This window comes from Cibotium barometz, chromosome 25, assembly GCF_041138505.1.
Source record: "Cibotium barometz isolate CiBa-2024 chromosome 25, ASM4113850v1, whole genome shotgun sequence".
Taxonomy (NCBI): Eukaryota; Viridiplantae; Streptophyta; class Polypodiopsida; order Cyatheales; family Cibotiaceae; genus Cibotium; species Cibotium barometz.
In genome coordinates this window covers 38,036,064-38,056,422 of record NC_141070.1, presented here as the reverse complement: position 1 = coordinate 38,056,422, position 20,359 = coordinate 38,036,064, and the positions used below count along the sequence as shown (strand labels likewise).

Here is a 20,359-nt window from a genome sequence, read left to right as displayed (position 1 = left end):
CCAATGGTTGAATTTTTAATGATCTCTTTTTCAAAATTCTTCCAGACTATTAGAAGGCCTGCAAATATTAATAATCTAATTAGTAAAATTACATTTTTGATGTGAATCATATAAAACCTATAGGGACTAGTGTGCTTGTAATGGTGCATCTATGGAAAAATAAATTGGATCACTCTAAGTATGAAAAGATCATTTTTTATCATTTCATCATATTTTTGATTAATTTTGATTAATTAGAAAAATTTATATTAATTTAAGTTATATTGGGTTAGTTTAAGGACAAGCGTATTTTCTATTATTTGCTTGATCTTATTTTAAGTACCTTGCCCCCCAAAACTTGCTCTCCAAGCATTGTCCCGGTCCAGCATAAACTGGATAAAACTGGACACCCTGATCTTGCAACAACCCTTTTATCTACCAAAAAGAGGGGCTTTGTTCTGTAGGTCATCTATGCATAGAGCTTAATCTATGAATAGAGCTCTAATCATAGAGCTTGATCTATGCATTAAGCTCTATTCGTAGAGCTTAATGCAAAGATTAAGCTCTATGCATGCATTGATAATGCATAGAGATCTATGCATAGATTAAGCTCTATGCATAGACCTCTATGCATAGAGCTTAATGCATACATAGAGCTTAATCTTTTTGATGTTGTATATATGCTTTAGGTTCTTAGGGCTTTTGTATGTATGCTTTACTAATCCTTTCCTCACCCTTTTGTTGGTTTTGTAGGTCTTCTAATCTTCTCTTTCAACATCACTAAAAAGAGGTGCTTTCCTATCTTTCCTCTCTTTCCTATATTTTTATCCTCTTTCCTCTATTTTTATCTACCAAAAAGAGGGGTTTTGTTTTGTAGGTCCTCTATGCATAGAGCTTAATCTATGAATAGAGCTTAATCAACGCATTAAGATCTATTCGTAGAGCTTAATGCATAGATTAAGCTCTATGCATGCATTCATAATGCATAGAGATCTATGCATAGATTAAGCTCTATGCATAGACCTCTATGCATGCATTCATAATGCATAGATTAAGCTCTATGCATAGACCTCTATGCATAGAGCATAATGCATACATAGAGCTTAATCTTTTCGATTTTGTATGTATGCTTTAGGTTCTTAGGGCTTTTGCATTACTAATCCTTTCCTCACCCTTTTGTTGGTTTTGTAGGTATTCTAATCTTCTCTTTCAACATCACCAAAAAGAGGTAAGTGCTTTCCTATCTTTCCTCTCTTTCCTATCTTTTTATCCTCTCTTTTCTCTATTTTTATTTACCAAAAAGAGGGGTTTTGTTTTATAGGTCCTCTATGCATAGAGCTTAATCTATGATTATAGCTCTAATCATAGAGATTAATCTTTGCATTAAGCTCTACTCGTAGAGCTTAATGCATAAATTAAGCTCTATGCATGCATTCATAATGCATAGAGATCTATGCATAGATAAAGCTCTATGCATAGACCTCTATACATGCATTAAGCTCTATGCATGCATGCTTAATGCATAGTGCCACGGTACGGTTTAGTTTAGGCTAGCGTGGCTTACAAAGTGCTTTATGCATAAGGCCTCATGCATAGTTTTATGCTTAAGGCCTTATAATTACTTGATATGGGAGCCAGTCAGAATTTGATTTCCTTCGATGCATGGAACCAGTTGGAAAAACCCCAACTTGTAGATACCCCCTAAAAGGTGAAAGGTATCCATGGTAGAACTACCAAGGTTCTTGGGATATTACAAAGTTTAGAGATATACTATGATAGCAGTAAGCAACTAGTGGTAGACTTCCTGATTATGCTTGCCAGAACATTACCTAAATCAATAATACTTAGTCGTATATGGATGAAGGCTGCAGGATATATGATTGATTGGTCAACAGGGAGAGTCTCTATGCCACCTCCACCCAGCAGACACATGGATATGAAAAGAACGAACATATTGGACGAGTTACAAAATGGCAACCCAAATCTACCTGGAAATGGGTTCCCAAGGATTTTCAATCAATACCACCTCAACCGACCAAGAAAGGAGGACGTCAACACAAGAATCAATGCAGGAATCCCATATTACAAGTTACCCCAAAATGGATCCCCAAACGTTTATTGAAAGCTCAAGGCTACTATGAGGTTAACCATTGTATTTGGATACCAAAATATAAAAGTATACCCCTAGTCTCACTGCCGCCACTTAGCAATCCTTAAACCTCCTCATCAATGATGGATAAAGGCTTTAATAGCTCAAATCGCAACAAACAAAAAACTATTATAATAGGACCTTCACCACCAATGCCCAAATTAAAGGTCTAGAACCCAAAGAGAAACCCTATCACACAAGACATGGTGATTGATGGTGAAGCCTCTACATCGCTAAAGATTACAAAACCATTGATGGCTATCCAAGCCCCAACCCCATTGGTTTTCCTAGATGAGCGACCCACTCTGCAAGTGTTAACTCCATTGCTCATCAATATTGGTGAAATCATGATCTCCATCCGGTCTTATGAGAGCCCTTTATTGCCATTAAAGTTGGAAGTTGATCAACCACCACAACAAAAAACAAAGAGAGCTCCTAGCCAACAAACATTAATGGAGCAAAGTTGGAAGGGATGGTTGCAAAAAACCTACAATACTGTCCTTCCGCGAGGTTAAGGTATGATAGAAATCAGGAAGGGCGGACTTATGCTAATATCATTAATTTTTCCCTCCACGTTTATCTCCCCGACAAAGTTTATGTCCATATCAAGAGGGAGTCTATTAAAAAAAAAAGTTAACCTGTTGTAATTGCATAAAATTTCAAAGAGTTGTTGAGTGCTGAATTTAAGTTATACATGTCACATACATACAACAAATGATTATAGTTAAAAAAAACATCCATCACAACCCTTGGAGCCATGTTTTGAGCAAAAAAATAAGATAGTTGAAAACTTTTGAGAAAGGAAGCAATGTCCTGGTCATGAATTTATCCCATCTTATAATAAATCCATATGTGTTTCTTCATCAAGGTCTATATCGAATGGAAGCTCAATGAAAAGATGGGGTTCCATATCAATATCACTATCATTATCCAAAGAATCATTGTCATGATTGATAGGTGACTCATTATCTTCTTCAGATTGATGTTCCTCATGCTCTTAATCAGCCTCCTCCAAAATGTTTTCTTCATCGCCTTCTTCCAATGAGACGATTTGAGTTAGTACTTGCACCTCATCCAGAGATTCGACCTCCACATCTTGATCTTGAAAGACATTTTCTATTTAAGAGAATATATTGAGGTGATCTTACCTAAGAAGACTTGTGACACTTGCATCACTCCATCCATAGGCTGTTTGCAAGTTTAATAGCTCCAATTTTGCTTTGAGTATGGAGTACAAACATCCCTCATACAAAGGGGTGCTTGCCTCTGTATGTAAGGTTTCCTCCTCTTGTGACATTGGAGCTTGCTCACTATCATCTATGACCTCCCATCATGTAAAGACGTCATTCACCATGTCATCCATGATGAGATTTTCTTCCTCCTCATGTGGCAATGGATGAGGAACCTCATTCAAAAGATGAGTCTCAACCATGCTTTCCATATGAAGCCTTGCCACCTTCTCCACTCTACCCCATGTCATTGAATGGTGTGGTATGTTACCTAGAACTCTCCTATGCTTCTCCTCCATGTCATCATCCGTATTTGGTCATGCCAATGCCTCATGAAGTCCATACGTCTGGACATGATCAATTGTTAAACGACGTTGTCATATATATATTGGCTCTTGCAGCAATCACACATACAAATAATTTTTTCTCTCAACCATGCTTTGGAACCACTATCAGCAGACATTTGAAACCTAGCCAAAACTGATTTAGGGTTAGTACAAAAACACTTGAGCTATACAGAACTTATGATAGAAAATTACCCACGATTTTTCTTCTAGATAGTGATTACAACAACGTTTTTTCATTGCTCAGCAGCAAAAAAACACTTCTTTAGCAGTGAAGTTAGTAGGAAAATTGCGTTGCTAGGTAGTGACTTGGAAATTCGGGCTCCTGCCTAAAATCTCTGCTGATGAGAGTCTTGTCTTTCTACCTACTTTGCTACTTTCACATGCGAAAAGGACACCTGCACAATAATATTTCCTTTCACCACACCTCTTCCCTCAATCCTATTCTATTAAGCCTCTCTTCCTCTCTAAGGTAAGTGCCACCCTTTCCTTTCTTGCTTTCTCCCAAGATTTCATGGAAAGCTTCAATGCTTTCTTTCATTCTAAGCTTTCATGGAAAGCTTCTACATAGGTCTGTGTGAGTTTTGATTTCCCTTCCCCTCTCTTTCCTTTACCTTTCTCCCTTGCCATGACCCTAGCCCTATGCATAGAGCTCTAATATACAGCTTTGACGGAGAGCTCTATGCATAGAGCCCTATGCATAGAGCTCTAATATACAGCTTTGACGGAGAGCTCTACATCAACAAGCTATCTATTAAGCATTCTATGTATAAAGCTAGGGTTAGGGCAACATAAACCAATTTCTTTCCATCATTTAGGAATAGGGTTTAGGCTACTCACCTCTTTTTTTTCTTCTTCTTCTTGCTTACTAATATGTTAAAATGAACTAACTTTTTTTACTTAATATTATGTTTCTTGTTTGTAGGTTTATTCAAGTGAACAACTAACAAGGATTTAGGCCAATCCTCTCCTACGGCTTCTCAAAGAAGAGGTAAGCCCTCTTTTTCCGTTCTTCAATGTTTATGCTTTTCTCTTTGTGTTATTGCACCCTTGGGTGTCGAGATTAGGATTAGGTCAAGTTATGCATAAGCGTATGCTTAAGGCCCATGAATAAGCCTTAAGCCTATGCTATGGTGAAGGCTTATGCATAAGCCTACGCTTATGGTGAAGGCTTATGCATAAGCCTATGCTTAAGGTTTAAGGCTTATGCAATAGGCCTATGCAGTATGCAATAAGGCTTATGCAATAGGCCTATGTAGTATGCAATAAGGCCTATGCAGTATGCTTAAGGCTTATGCAATAGGCCTATGCAGTATGCAATAAGGCCTATGCATAAGCCATATTCTTATGGTTAAGGCTTATACGTAAGCCTATGCTTAAGGATTATGGCTTATGTAATAGGCTTATATATAAGCCTATGCTTAAGGCTTAGGCATAAGTCCTATGCTTATGGTTAAGCCTATGCTTAAGGTTTAAGGCTTATGCATAAGCCCTATGCTTATGGTTAAGGCTTATGCATAGGCCTATGCTTAAGGCCTATGCATAAGCCTTAAGCCCTTATGCATGCATAAGGCTTATGCTTAAGGATTATCCATAAGCCCTATCCTTATGGTTTAGGCTTATGCATAAGCCTATGCTTAAGACTTAAGCATAGGGTTAATGGATAAGTATAGGGTTAATGGATAAGCATATGGTTAAGGCTTATGTATAAGCCTATGCTTAAGACTTAAGCATAGGATTAATGGATAAGCATATGGATAAACCCTATGCTTAAGATTTAAGACTTATGTAGAAGCCTATGCATAAACCCTATGCTTATGGTTAAGGCTTAAGGCGTATGCATAAGCCTATGCATAAGGCTTAAGGCTTATGCATAAGCCTAGGCATAAGTCTATGCATAAGCCTTAAGGCGTATGCTTATGGTTAAGGCTTAAGGCGTATGCATAAGCCTATGCATAAGGCTTAAGGCTTATGCATAAGCCTAGGCATAAGTCTATGCTTAAGCCTTAAGCCTACACATAAGCCTAATGTGTAGTGCTGTTTATTGCATCCTTGTGGTTAGGGTCTAGGGTTTAGGCTTATGCATACAGATATGTGGACCATCTAGAATGTTGGTTAAGTCAAGTTAGGAGTGGTTATCGGCCCCACCAGCAAAACAGCTGGTTATAGTGAAGGGGGAGCCTTCAATCTTTTCACTATCTTTCTCTTGTAAAAGAGAAGTTACATTTGGCTTTAAAAGTGGGAAGCGTGTGGAAAGTCCTCAGAGGCTTTCATCCAAACGGGGCACTGTCCACCCTGATTGTCTAAGCAGTATTGTAGAAGCTCAGCAATATTTTTATATCGCATGTTGCCTCTTTTGTTTAAGCTTTAAGCATTCTTTTGTTAGATCATTCTTGTGTTGTTGCCTCTTTTATTTTGCAACTCCTGCACTAATGCTCTCTTTTAGCTTCACATAATCTTAGTGGTAAGCTCTCTTCTTCTTTTCTAGTTGAGGATTGAAGCATGCTTACTAGAATTAGGAGTGAACCATATTTCTCTGTAACTCATCACTTTTATAAAAGCCTAATTTATAAAGGCTACATACCTTGTCATCTATCCTATGGTTAATAGGGAATCATTTTGTTCTTGTATGTTCAATGATCACCTTGCTCCATGTTCTTGTATGTCCAATGATCACCTTGCTCCATGTTTGGCATTATCTCATGGTGGCATTGAGAGGGGGTGTTGAAATGTATGATGTAAAAGTGATAAAGGGGTGAGCGAAAGAGGTCATATAGGTGTGAACAAACCCCAAATAAAGTGGGCATGTGAGTGGAAAAGGGATCACCTCAGCCCTTGGTGAACCGTGTATAAAGGGAAGGAGGCCTCACTTTTTGTAATACAACATAACACAAAAAACACACGAAGGTGAAGGTTAAGCCAACTTTGGAGTGGCTGAAATAGAAGGTAATATACAAGCTTCTACACATCTTGTGTTCTTGCTCAATATCATCATGTGTATGTGTGCATGATACATCATCATAGGTATGTGGGTGTGATACATCAATGTCATCACATGTGTGCGTATGACCATCACCATGTGTACATGTGTCAACATCAATATCATCATCAACATGATGATCATCATCACTATCCACATCTTCATCCACTGAATGCATGTCATAATGATACCCATCCTCAAGTATGTAGTCATCTTTGCTCACATATGTAGGGCACTCAATCAAGTCCCCACATACATCATCCCATGCAGTCAATGCCGAACCATCCATGTAAAGATAACCACATAGGTCCTCAACAAAATCACCATATGTAGAATGTCTGGACCATCTGGAACAAACATCCTCCTCATTAAATAAGTGTCTACGCTGGCTAGGCAACAACATTTGAAGCTCGAACATCCATATGTGACATGAATATGATGTGTCATCATAGCATGATGTCGGTGAAGAAGGATCTAGAGGTCAAAGCCACGATGTGCCAAATGTATGTATGAACTAGGCAAATGATATGCATCTCCTCACCTGAAATGGAAAATCAAGATGACTGGCATAGAGCTAGTAATAGGGTATGAGTGGATGCCACATGATCAGCGTCTGGGATGGAGTCATAGTGATGTTGACGACGATGATGGTGGGTAGCACGGCGATCGTAGGTGGGGTAGAGGTGTAGTAATGGATCCCTATGTCATCCCGCCAATGTCGAAAGTGTAGAAACACTCCCAAATATGCTCGAATATCACACCACGTGTGGAAAAAGCACCAATATGCTTGAATGGCAAAAAATGTGCATGTGAACGCCCAAAAAAATATACTAAATGGCCGAAAGTGTGCGTGTGAACACTACCCAAATGCACCAAAATCCAAATCCAAAGAAGGAACCGGCGAAAATATTTTGGTGCAAGAGTATGGCAAAAGCTACATGGGAACAAGTTGCAAAACTGGGCAAGATGGGCCAGTGTGAAAACCCCAAAAAATGAAGAGACAAGATGTGAAATAGATGAAGGCTAGGGTGGAGATGTGAGGGAGAATATGGTTAGGGCAAAAGATGATAGAAACGATAAAAGAGTACACATTCTATCTGTCTCTCACACTCATACACACAACACTTCTCTCTCACTAACACACACATTACGCACACAAACTGGCTGAGCCCTGTCTCCCAAAGAGGGCTTGTGAGCTAATGTCTAAGAGATCCTCCAAGATCAATGATGGTAAACGTCTGAGGGCTTGTTTGTTGCCATAATGATTTCATCTGTAGCATGCTCTTTGCTGCAAGTTGTCACGCACAAATCTTCCCTTTATTTGTGGCTTCTTCATCTTCTGAACAGAAACTCCCTGTGTGCTTGCCCTGACCTTCCTTTTTAATGCTCATTTGTGGTCGCTCTTCTCTCGCTCAGAAGTTTTTCTTTGTTGTGTGCCCTCATCCTTGCACAGGTGCTCTCTTCAAATACACAGGCTAGCAGAATTGGATACCCTAGATCGACAAAAGCATTGTTGGGGGCAGTCGTGGTCTACTATGGGCTGAGCGAACTCTTGTGGTTTGCTGTGTTGTTTTTATTTTTAATAAGAAAAGAAAAAATGCTAGTTACAATATGGAAATTGCTTTTGCTTTCTTGGATTGAATGCCGACTGGTTGTGTAAGACGTGAGCTGAGCCTTAAATGACGATGAAGCTTCTTCTTGAGCCTTAAACTGCACAGAGCCTCAATGCGGGCAATGACATGCTGCAGACTTTTTTTTAAAAACGTTCAAAAGTTGTAGACTTGAGCAACCTCTAGATGACTGTTGGAGTCCATCAAGCGCTCACACCTCGTGAGGATGTCCCGAACCACTTCTTTGTGCTCTCAGAATGCTGTGATCTTGCTCAAGGCAAGGCTGAGATGAACATCGTGTGGTAGACTTGTAGGAGAATCATATACTTCTTCCCATGCGAAACTAGGCGCCTGTGAAATGCTATTGAGATGCTTTTCACGCTTAACACGACGACTGAACCACGAGGCAAATACTTGTGCAAGATGTTTGCTACTCTACATTGTTTAGAAAGAAAGCACTATCTTCTAAGCTGGCTATGTCAGAGTTTTGCGCTCATCACGAAGGTGCTCAAGAAGGTGACGCGCTTGCTGTGGTTGCGTGTACGCACTCCTGTTCATCAGCAGCTCACTGCACTGGCACACTGCACTTCAGCCAAAATCAAGAAACTAAAATTTAGGGTTAATGAAGTGGCGAAAATGATTCAATAGACCAAAACCTAGGTTAGGATCAAAAGCCTAAGCTCTGATACCAATGGAGTGAATCATTAAGCTCAGATTAGGGATAAATCATCATGGATTAATACAAGATTAAAGATAATCTAATACAATGGCCATGATGCCTAAGTGAGTTAACCTCCCACCAAGAGGATGGATATCAAGACTTCCATGATGACTAGACCATCAGTGGCCATCTCCAAGAAAGGAGCCAAGATGTCAAAAGGTTCCAAAAGATACAATGATAGTCCATGAGCCCCCTTTTATACTTGAGCCGATGACCAAGGTCCTAGACCTACACTAAAGGTGTTGCTTCATTACAATTATAAGGACACTAGTATGCTCATCAAGTGGAAGGTCATTGTAGACCAAGATTTGGAATGAGGCCATGCTCATTTGGCAGTACGCCAAGTTTAAAATTACATGGATATTCTACAAATGGGAACATTCTTATGATATGGATAAATATCTTCATGATACGAATCCTACCAATGGAGGCTAGGCTTTATGCATGAAGCTCTATGTATTGCCTTAAGGTCTATGCATAGAGCTCCCAATGGAGGCTAGGCTTTATGCATGAAGCTCTATGTATTGCCTTAAGGTCTATGTATAGAGCTCTATGTATTGCTGGGGGATAAACAAACTTCGAGCGACTGAAACCGAGTAAGAAACATCTCTGAGCGAGTGCAAAAAATCTAGTAATGGGATTTTCCAATGATAATATTAAAACATGCATTTTTTGTGTTAAATTCAAGAAGCCAGTAGAGCACAACTTTCCCAACAAACAAAATAGCTCTTTATCATTGCAATTTTTAGGCATATATGTAGCTAAGACAAAGAAAATACCATTATATAATTTTATGAGATCGCATAAAAATAAAAGGTACTTTGTAAGGTGTCATTAAACTAGAGAGTTACGATATAAACAATGACATAAACTGAATTTTGAGGTATGGAATGCTAGAGATGCATGAAATAGACATTACTTCTTGGTTTTTACTTTTGTTCGGGTAGGTGGACTTGCATCTTAGTCATCTTAAGATAAGAGGTTGATCGAGATCTTTTTGGATCTCTTGAGGTATGTTTGTGCCTCAAGCCTTGGGAATGAATGATCCTATGAAGCAAACTTGTCTTGTGTGGCATGTGATTATGTCATTACTCTGTTGATGTGTCTTTAAAAGTTGTAAGATAATAAAGGGGTCTTATTTAGGACTTAACTAAAAGTTAGGGTTTTGAATATAACTAAAAATTATAAATGACTAAGGTTAGAAGGCTTGGGTTGCTTCCTTCGTCGAGTTTGCTATTGTTGCCTAAATGCATTTGGAAAGACTTCTCAAGAGGAGGGATAACTTACAACAAAGCGTCCTAATTGGGGGGCCACTACGAGTGACATTATTCACTTGATGGACGACAGCTTTTTCTTGATGAGGATGGTGGCTTTTTCTTGTGCATGAGGGCATGCATTGGTTGACAAAGATGTGGAGGTCTAATTACCCAGTTTACAAGTTCCATGCAACATGAGAACTCTAAGTTTGGCCTTTGAAATTGTGATGGTGATCATTAATTCCATTTTTGGTGTGACTAGAGCGGTGAGATTATCTTGGGCTCACTAAGGGTGAATCACTGAGAAATGTAGAAGGGCAAGTGGGAAGCTTAGTTTGACGGTCGCTAGAAGGCACCGGAGTGAGCACTGATGACATATTTTCTTTAAAAAAAATGCTTGGAAGGAGGCTGTGCCAGTGCAGCCTCCTTCCAAGCATTTTTTAAATTGAACCGTTACCTATGGTACTTTCCCATCATATATTTTGACAAACGATATGCATATAGTTACTATTAGTCTGTTGTAACTTTTCAATTGGTATGCTAAATTCATATCTGATAATTTTCAATGGTACTCATATAGTCTATCAAACCATACTGTCAAGAATTTGAGAACAAAAAGGATTCCTGGAAGGAGGCCGTGCTCCTTCTGGGTGTTTTTTTAAAAGAACTTGTGAATTTTTCTTTAAAAAATTATCCAAAACATTAGGACCTCAATGGAAGGTTTCTTGGGCCCTTTTATTTGGCAATTTAAGGGAGTCAAACCTTTTCTCTTAAGAAGAAACGTTTTCTAATTAGAAGCTTCAAAACGGCTACTTTATTCGAATTTGAATTTTGGAGGGAAAATGAAATTTAAAATCTAGCGGATAAAACCATATCATGTAACATATCTATGGAAAGCTCTTGATGCGTAGATCATGGATTTGTAATCTCCGCTCAAATCGGAGCTTGTATGTAGAAGTTATGGAGGTCCGAAAATTGTAAAATTGTCCCCCCCCCCCTTTTGGGAAAAAAGTGCACCCTTTGACCACTCTTACACCTCTCTTAAAAACCCAACATTTTAGTCCACATGGCAACCCCCCATTCGGCTATTCCTTAATCACCTTGATTAGGCTTGGGCAAATTAAAGGGCCCAAGAAGACCCCATTCACTTCCTAATGGGAGGCTGCGTTGGTGCGGCCTCCTTTCATTATAGAGGAAACTTAGACTCGATTTTGGGCCTTTTAAGCCCTTGGGGATTCTAGGGAATATTCCATGAGGAGACCAATGAGGATGAGGCTTCCGTTATTACGGAACTTTTGAGATTACTTTTTGGTGGGATGGCCATAACTTGAGCATATGAAGTCCAAATTTGTCGGAGGTTAGTGCGTTAGAACCCTCTTATTGAGATCTTTCCAATGATAGGTTACGTGATATAGTTTTGAGGTACAAAGAGTAGAGCTATCCATAAGCTCCCTTTTTTTAATAGAATGATGACTTGGCACTTCTTAGAGGGCCCAAAAATGAGTCCAAATTTATCCTAATGCGGGCATTTTTTTAAAAGCCTCCTTTCAGGAATACTTTTTGATCTCATTGGCTAGCTTGTCATAGCCCTCTTATCCTGATGTGCTCGTAGTTACATAGATGCCATGACAAGATCATTGATCCCCAAGTAGGATCCACATGGCATGAGTTATATCGTGTTAGAGCTGCTAGAGAAAAAAAACTGGGAAGCAGCCCATGTCGCGTAGGGTGCTTCCTAGCTTTTTTTCACTGGTAGCTCCAATAGGATATAACTCATGCCATGTGGATCCTACCCAGGGGCTTGTCATGCACACGACAATGAAGGCATTGAATCTCAACTCAACTCCTCCAGGCTAATGGGTCTAGACTACGACAACTTCTCAGTCAGCTAAAAATGCACTTAATATTGCTCTTGATGTCCAATTTGCATGTGTCCTCTGATAGAAAAATCAACCATCCACACAATAGGTTTAAATCCAAGAGGAGGAGAGGTTAGATGAGGAGTCAGAGGCGTCAGAGGAGGGAAGGACTCAGAGAAGGGGTTAGACCCTAAAATCCCTTGCTCTAGAACTGTGTTGATCATGTCAACACCCACTCTGCTAACTGCCTACTGACTCCTATCTGATTCCAATCTTGACTCAACTGACTTCAAACCTTCCCACTTATGTGTCCTCTATGTCCTCTTACACAAAACTAAACCATCCGCACAACGGGTTCAAATCAAGAGGAGGAGGGGTCAAAGGAGGACTCAGGAAGAGGGGAGGACTCAGAGGAGGGGTTAGAGGAGGAGCAGTCAAAGGAGGAGGGTGGAGGACTCAAAGGAGGAGGGTGGAGGACTCAAAGGAGGAGTCAAAGGAGTCACATGAGGAGGGGTTAGAGGAGGTGTTAGAGGAGGATTCATAGGAGTCATGGGAGAAGGGGTCACAGGAGGAGGGGTCACAGGAGGAGTCAAAGGAGGAGTTAGAGGATGAGTTACATGATTGGAGGACTCAGAGAAGGGGTCAAAGGAGGCACAATAGAGGATTTAGAGGAGGAAAAGAGGTGGGGAGTCAGAGGAGTCAGAGGAGGGGAGGACTCAGAGGAGGGGGGGTTAGTGGAGGAGGACTAAAAGGAGGGGTCAACACCCCTCTAATGACTGCCTATATTGACTCTTGTCTAATTCAGCCCTGACTTAGAGGAGGGGGGTTAGTGGAGGAGGACTAAAAGGAGGGGTCAACACCCCTCTAATGACTGCCTATATTGACTCCTGTCTAATTCAGCCCTGACTCGGCTGCCTTCAAACCTTTCCAGTTTTGTGTGCTCTGACACTTACAAACCCTAGAACACCTTAGATCCCAAAATGATTCAGCACTAGAGTCCTTTATCTAACATCAACTGACCTTCAGAGCTGACCCTGTTTGACATCCTCTAGTCCACAAAACTCTATCTAACTGTGATAGACTTCTGGTTGTTGGATTTGACACTAAATGGCTTCCTCTCAGCCCAAAAGACTTATTTCCACCCTTCTTCATTTTCAGCTAACTTATCCTAACACTCACCTGTCACTAACTGACCACTTTTGACCCTCAACTGACCCTGTCCCTAGTCAGCCAACTCCCAATACTAACTTAGACATCACTCACAATTGATTTTCTTAGCAATCTTAATCAAAACATCATAAACACCATAACCAAAACACCATATCTCCAACACGACATTGACATCGAGTCTAGACCATATCACCTAGAGCACTATATGGTTTTTGCAATCGCTCGAGTTTGGGCCTTGCTCATTTATGTTAGCTCGGTGTCTTGTAACTCATCTGGCCTTAATCTATATGCATGCACGAGGCTATGATCTATGGATGGTGGGCATATGAATAGCTCAAGGGGATCCATGAATAGGGCAAGGGGATCCATGCATAAGGCAAGAATGCCTTTATGCATGGCTCCATGTGCCCTGCACATATGTTGGCCATGCATAAAGCTCTATGCATGGCCTTGAGCTTATTATTAATCCATTTTAGGATTAACAAAGTTTGCCGCATCCCAATTATTTTCCAAACATGAGTAATCTACATAAAATGTCAAGGATGGACACACCAAGCTCATGTACAAACAAGGCATGAATCAATGGGGTCTAAATCTCAAACTTGGATAAACACCCGTAAAGGTCCGATGGATAATTAATGGTGTTTCCCACTCCAAGAGTGTGTGGTAGGTGAGCTAGGTTATGCTCCTCTCTCTAGTGTTATAATGCATCAATGTATTATGAGATGAAGCAATGTGTAAGCAATAGGCCACCTAATGTTTTGGGCACCTACCCGGCCATGGTTTAAGTGTGTGTGAACACTTATGGCCATGCATATACGGCAATTTCTCTCATAATGCAAGAACACTCTCCCATTGTGCTAAACCTCTTTCTAATCTTATCTCTAATGCATGCTAGTGGGTGTGTTAGAGTTCTTTGATGCGAGAGGAGGGAGTAGTGCTCGTAGGGCAACGTGATGGTGTGACAACGCTCACGGGAGAAGGTGAATAGTATGCTACCTGTGTAGCTTGGCCATCAGAAAGATTTTCACATTGAGGTGAGTGGTTCCCTCTTTGCTATCTCTTAGCCTTAACATTTTTGGCACCTCTGTAGAAGAGAAATCCCTTGGCTTTATCATTTGTTTTTCCCTAATCTATAGTTTACCCATTGCTCATACTCTTGAATAGTGCATCTTGAATAGTGCAGTGCCATAAACGAGAGTGGGATTTGATGGAGATTTGTGTGGAAATAGTGTGAGTTTTGTTTTCTTTTTGCTCTATTTAATGTGTTGAGATGCTTAATTTTTGCATGTTGTCTGAGTTTTTTATGCTATTTGATTACATTAGCATGATAGGATTCACACTAGCTAGCTTAATAAAAAAGAATCATAAAAAAACAAAAAAACTCTTGATTTTTGCAAATTTTCATTAATACATTATTTTTTTTATTAGTGAACTCAAGACACAAAAATTTAAAAAATTGGAGTTTAGAGGGCATATTGGGCTCCATTGAACACATATATTTATGATCTTCATGCTTAGGAGACCCATACTAGACAATTTGGTTTAAAAAACATAAAAAACAACCCAAAAATGAAATTTGAATTTCTTGCAAAATCATGCTTTTGGAAAAAACCCTGCGAAATCATAAATTGATTCTTTATAGCGATTATGTCTATGATTATCTTCCCGAGATTCTTGCCAAGATTTTGGAGATTACGAGGCTAAAAATAGTAATATCTTGATTGACGTGTTTTGCAGTCACGTGCGTACAGGCAAATCACGGTGTATGACGTGATTTTGCAGTCACACATCACGGGGTATGACTGAATCACAAAAAAATTGACGTGATCACGGATCACAATGTACAACCAAATCACGATGTGTACGAGCGACGCGAATGACGGTGAAAATCAGCGTCATTCTGTAGTCACGAAAAAAAAATGATCACGAATTACGGTCCACGGAGCATGACTCAATCATGATGTACGAGCGATGTGATTCTGTAGAGTCCCGGTAAAAATCACGACGTATGACCAAAATCACGGTCGTGAAAATTTAAACATGCAAAATCATGGTGCAAGAACAAGGTCAAAAGAAAGTATACGGAGCCTAAAATAACAAAAGGGAGTGGGTAGAAAGCAGCTTTGAGAATCTAGAAGCTTGCACTTTGGCTCAAGAATCCCAACCTATCTGAGAACTTGCATAAGTCTAATTTTGGTCATCTAGGGCTACAAATTGATTGCCTCAACAAGTGATACACTTCTAAATTACACAAAAATAACATCATTAAACTCAATAATTGACTTCAATTCTATACATGACTAAACATGAGGGAAAATTTGTACCCTTTAAGATTGCTACACATTCTCTCTTTACAAAAATGGGTGCATGGTGAAATTTTAAAAAATCAAATCAGAAGTGAGCGGAGTTTAGACATTCGGAATCTACTCTTCGAGACCTTTCCAATGATATATATAGCATAATAGAAAATTTTGCATATTCAAGAAATCCCCAATTTTGCATATTCCGCAGTTTCAATGCGAGGGTTGGAGCATTGAGCAAATGCTTTTTCAACGTAAACCCCACTATTTTTGTGAGGAAGACTACCTCCTCTATAAAGGATTTTGATGACATTTTAGAAGCTCACGAACCAATAATTCCTTGACTAGCAGTACTTTATGGAAGTTCAAAAGTCCAAATTGATGTGGAGATAAAATGAATAATCAACCTGAGCAAACAAGCATTTTAGGTAAATATATCTATCTCCTCTTGCCACTTGGTCTCTTTCACTCGATTGTTTCTTTTTAAAAGGAACAAACAAGGTGTAGGATGATGTGCTACATGCTCTTATGCCCCTACATTTTTTTCCATTTATGGAATTGGCAACAATAAAATTTGAACGTCGTGATGCTGTGAGCATTTACTAACGTCGTGATACTATGAGCATTTACTAACGTCGTGATACTATGAGCATTTACTATGGGCAACCTAATGTCGTGATGCTATGAGTATTTACTATGGTCAACCGAACTTGCTTGAATTTAATTTTAAGAAGTGAGGAAGTGCAATATAAACTATTTATTAGTTTCTTTACTTTTAATTAAATTTGGTATTGTTTACATTTCTAGATCTGGTGCTATCTAAATTTGGTATCGCTCACTTTTTTTTTTTGATATTGTATTTGATGACATTGTGATGGTAATTAAAAAGTGTAGTAGCATTAGATAAAGAATCTATCGGAAGACAAGAGCGTAAATACAATATATATATATATATATAACGAAACTCACTAAAAATTTAGTTTTTTTTTTCCACCAAGAGCGACAGGGAAAAGTCTCTCTGGAATATAAATAATATAAATAAAGGTAATAAAGAATGAATATATATATATAAAATCAAAAGCAGGAAGAGGCCAGAAGTTCTAGAATGGTTTCCATGTTCGCAAAGTCGTTGTATTGTAGAAATCCAAGCTGACCAGTTCAAAGAAGAACGCCGCTAGGGTCACCATTTGCCTTTTAAGAGAGCAAAACACGAGCTGATTTCAGATATCCATAATCATATTCGCCCGAGATTTGGTAGGCTGTTTGCGCGAGATGGCCAAAAAGATGGTGCCGGCGGCTCAGAAACTAAGGCTTCTAATTTGTGTCAGCGTAGCTGTGTACTTCCTCTCGCTCATGGTGGCTGCGAGCGCATCCACCAGCGCCAACTGCAGCAGCTTGCTCCTGGCAAACGTTCCCATACCAGCGGACATCCAGGTGCCTCCCGGACAGAAGCTGCAAGTGGCCTACTACGCCGTTGGCCTCCAGCACTACTCCTTCAATGGCTCCGCCTGGGTCCTCTACAACGCCACCGCCGATCTCTACTACAAGGCCTCCGGCCAGCAGGCGCCGGCGCACGACGTGGTCGGGCAGCACTTCTTCTTGCCGTACCCGGACGCTGGCGGTGGGCAGCCCTCCTGGGAAACCCACAGACCCAGTACCAGCCTCGTCACCGCCAAATCCCTCCGGCAAGTTACAGTCGACCCCGACAGCATCACGTGGAGCCTCCTTGAAGCCACCAGCGAGAGCGGAAGCACGTAAGATTATGTACTATTCAATGCGTTAATCGTGAGGTGTATTACTTTTTGCATCGATTTTAATTAATGCTTGTGTTCTTCAGGGAGCTTCTCGGTGCCGTCACTTACCTGCAGAGAGTTGCATCCAAGGGCGGCCTGCCTCCTCCCAGCACCCACGGCGCACAACCAGGAGATTTGCAAGCAACTCCTTACTCCATAATCTACGCCTTCTACGTAAAAGACGTTTGAAGAACTAAATAGCCACCGTTGTCGCTCACTGTATGATTACCCCCTTAGTTTCACGTTTGTTTCCGTGATTAGTTTTACACCCTAATCCAACCCACTTTCCGTTTTACGTTTGTTAGCTCTTGTTTAGGCTTGAAGTTATCTCCCCTTAAGTGCTATGTAAGGACCTCTTGGCAAATAAACATAATAATGATTTTTTTCAAGTAAGACTGTGCATTGAGCACGATTCAATCCCACTCAAAATGTATTCATCACACTCTTTGTTGGTGGTGCTTATTCACTCTTTCACTACTAATTAAGTGAAAGAGTTTAGCTCTTGTTTAGGCTTCTCCCCTTAAGTGAGCGTAGAGCTTTGAGGGTCCCTATGTAAGGATCTCTTGGCACATAAAAATAATAATGATTTTTTTCAAGTAAGACTGTGCATTGAGCACGATTCGATCGACCCACTCAAAATGTATTCATCACACTCTTTTGTCTTTGGATGACCAACTAAATCAAGTCTCCATAACAAATGGACCTCTATAAAGTTCTTGGCTTGCCATAGTGTACTTTTGATTTTGGCTAGTCAAGGTGTTTTTCTTTGCATGGCTTCCATGCATCCTCTAAAGATCTCTACTACCAAGGACATAACATTTTGAACTCAACATCAAATTCCTAATACCCTTTACAAAGGCTAGGAGGCTTCTCTTGGAGAGCTCATTTGCATTATGCCAAATTCACCATCGCAAGGATCCTACCAATGGTAATGTTCTCACACAAATCTCATCTTGCCACACACCAAGATTTAGAATAGAACCAATTTCATTACCCTTGCCAATTATAAGGACACTAATTATTAATATGCGTATCAACTCGGGGGGTGCACTACTAAAAGAAATCCTACGTATCACGCGCGTTCCAGGGGTATTTAAAAAACCCCTTACTTGTAAGTTTTTCATGAATAAAATGATCCCTTTTTCTTTATGGAGTTATGGGCTTTTTTTTAAAAAAAATTTAAAAAATACCTTCTATAAATGTATTTCTATAAATTTACCTTATCACATTTCAAATTTGTTTTATGGTGAATGAAAGGTGTCGATTTTATCATATATCCTGAAACCCTTACAAATACAAGTTTTGGGTGAAACATGGAGTTACTCTTGGGCATATAGTGTCCTAAAATGGGATTTCAATTGATGAGAGAAAAATCAAGGTCATCTTGGAATTACTCCCTCCAAAAAACTATAAGGGAGTCCAAAGATTCATGGGCCATGTCAGCTACTACCGTCTGTTTATTCTTTTCAATGTCGAAATAGCTCGTCCTTTGTACAAGCTATTAATTATCAAAAAGCTTATGATGCGCTAAAGCAAGCCTTGACCAGTGCTCTAATCTTGCGAACACCTAACTAGGATATCATCTTTCATGTGCACATTGATGTGTCTAACTTCGCAATTGGATGTGTCCTAGCACAACCAGGGAAACACAAATTGGACTATCCTAGTAGTTTTACAAGTCGACAACTAGATGAGGTTGAAATCAACTACACCACCATTGAGAATGAAGGGTTAGCAATGGTTTATGTTGTAATGAAATTTTGGCATTACCTTCTTGCTAACAAATTTGTTTTCGATGTTGACTATCAAGCCTTGTTGTATCTAGTAAACAAACCATGTTCCACAGGAAGGATCACAAGGTGGTTGTTGATTCTTCTCAAGTTTGATTTCAAAATAGTTGTTAGGCTTGGCAAGAAACATGTCATGGCAGATCATCTATATCTCACATACCTAATGGCAAGAAACATGTCATGGCAGATCATCTATATCTCACATACCTAATGGCAAAGCAACAATCGAGGTTAATGATGAGTTACTGGATGCTACGCTATGTAAGGCTAAGGCTATTCCAGCATGGAGTGAGAAAATCGTTAACTTTTTAGCTAATGGTTTTCCAGAAGGAAAGGAACTAAGGAAAGATTTAGCAAGAAAGCTGCTAAAAGAGAGTGCACCTTACCAACTTATTATCAAATTTCTTTATAGAAGAGGTAAGGATGACATACTAAGATGCTGCCCCCAAGGAGGATGAATACTTACATCATCAAGCAAGCACACCAAGGGTTAGCTGGGGTTAGCTGGAGGACACTTCGTAAGCGACCTTACAGTAAGAAAAATACTCCAATCGAGGTATTGATGGCCCACGGTCTTCAAAGATTGTGCACTATTTGTTGTCAAGGGATGTGACAAGTGCCAATGATGTGCAAAGCCACAAAGAAGGACACGATGCCACTGCATCTTGTTAGATTATGGGGCTTAGATTTCATTGGTCCTATTAGTCCTGCTGCACGTGGCACACAAGCATGCTTCATAATTATTCCCATAGATTATATAACCAAATGGATTGAAGCAAGAGCTTCACAAAAAGTGGATTCCATGGCAACTTCTAAGTTCCTCTATGAGAACATCATTACACGCTTTGGATGTCTATTTGAGCTAGTGAGTGATCAAGGTAAGCATTTTATCCAATGATGTAATTAAAAAATCTTACTAGCACATTCATGATCGCTCACCGTAAGTGAATGCCATATTACCCATAGGCAAATGGCCAAGCAGAGAGCACCAACAAGGTTCTTATTTCAATTATGATAAATATTGTTGAAGCTCGATGCACTGACTGGGAGTCTAAGCTCACAATAGCTTTATGGGCCTATCACACATCATACAAAGTTGCAATTAGTTGCACACCTTTTAAGATGGTGTATGGACTTGAGGTAGTAATTCCTTGGGAGTTCATGATTCCTAGCTTA

General features: G+C 39.8%; 2 protein-coding genes across 2 annotated transcripts in view; both read left to right on the top strand.

Moving 5' to 3' along the window:
* Positions 1-17,782, top strand: part of LOC147624535 (uncharacterized) — a 57,529-nt gene extending 39,747 nt beyond the window's left edge. Inside the window, exon 3 of the mRNA XM_086819985.1 lies at positions 17,637-17,782. The gene's annotated coding sequence lies outside the window, so the exon portion shown is untranslated. The remainder of the gene's footprint in view (positions 1-17,636) is intronic.
* LOC147624534 (uncharacterized) lies at positions 16,842-17,782 on the top strand. Its single transcript, XM_086819984.1, has 2 exons — positions 16,842-17,354; positions 17,438-17,782. The coding sequence occupies exons 1-2, from the start codon at positions 16,873-16,875 to the stop codon at positions 17,580-17,582; spliced, it is 627 nt and encodes a 208-aa protein (XP_086676110.1). The 5' UTR covers positions 16,842-16,872; the 3' UTR covers positions 17,583-17,782.
* Positions 17,783-20,359: the final 2,577 nt, after the last annotated feature.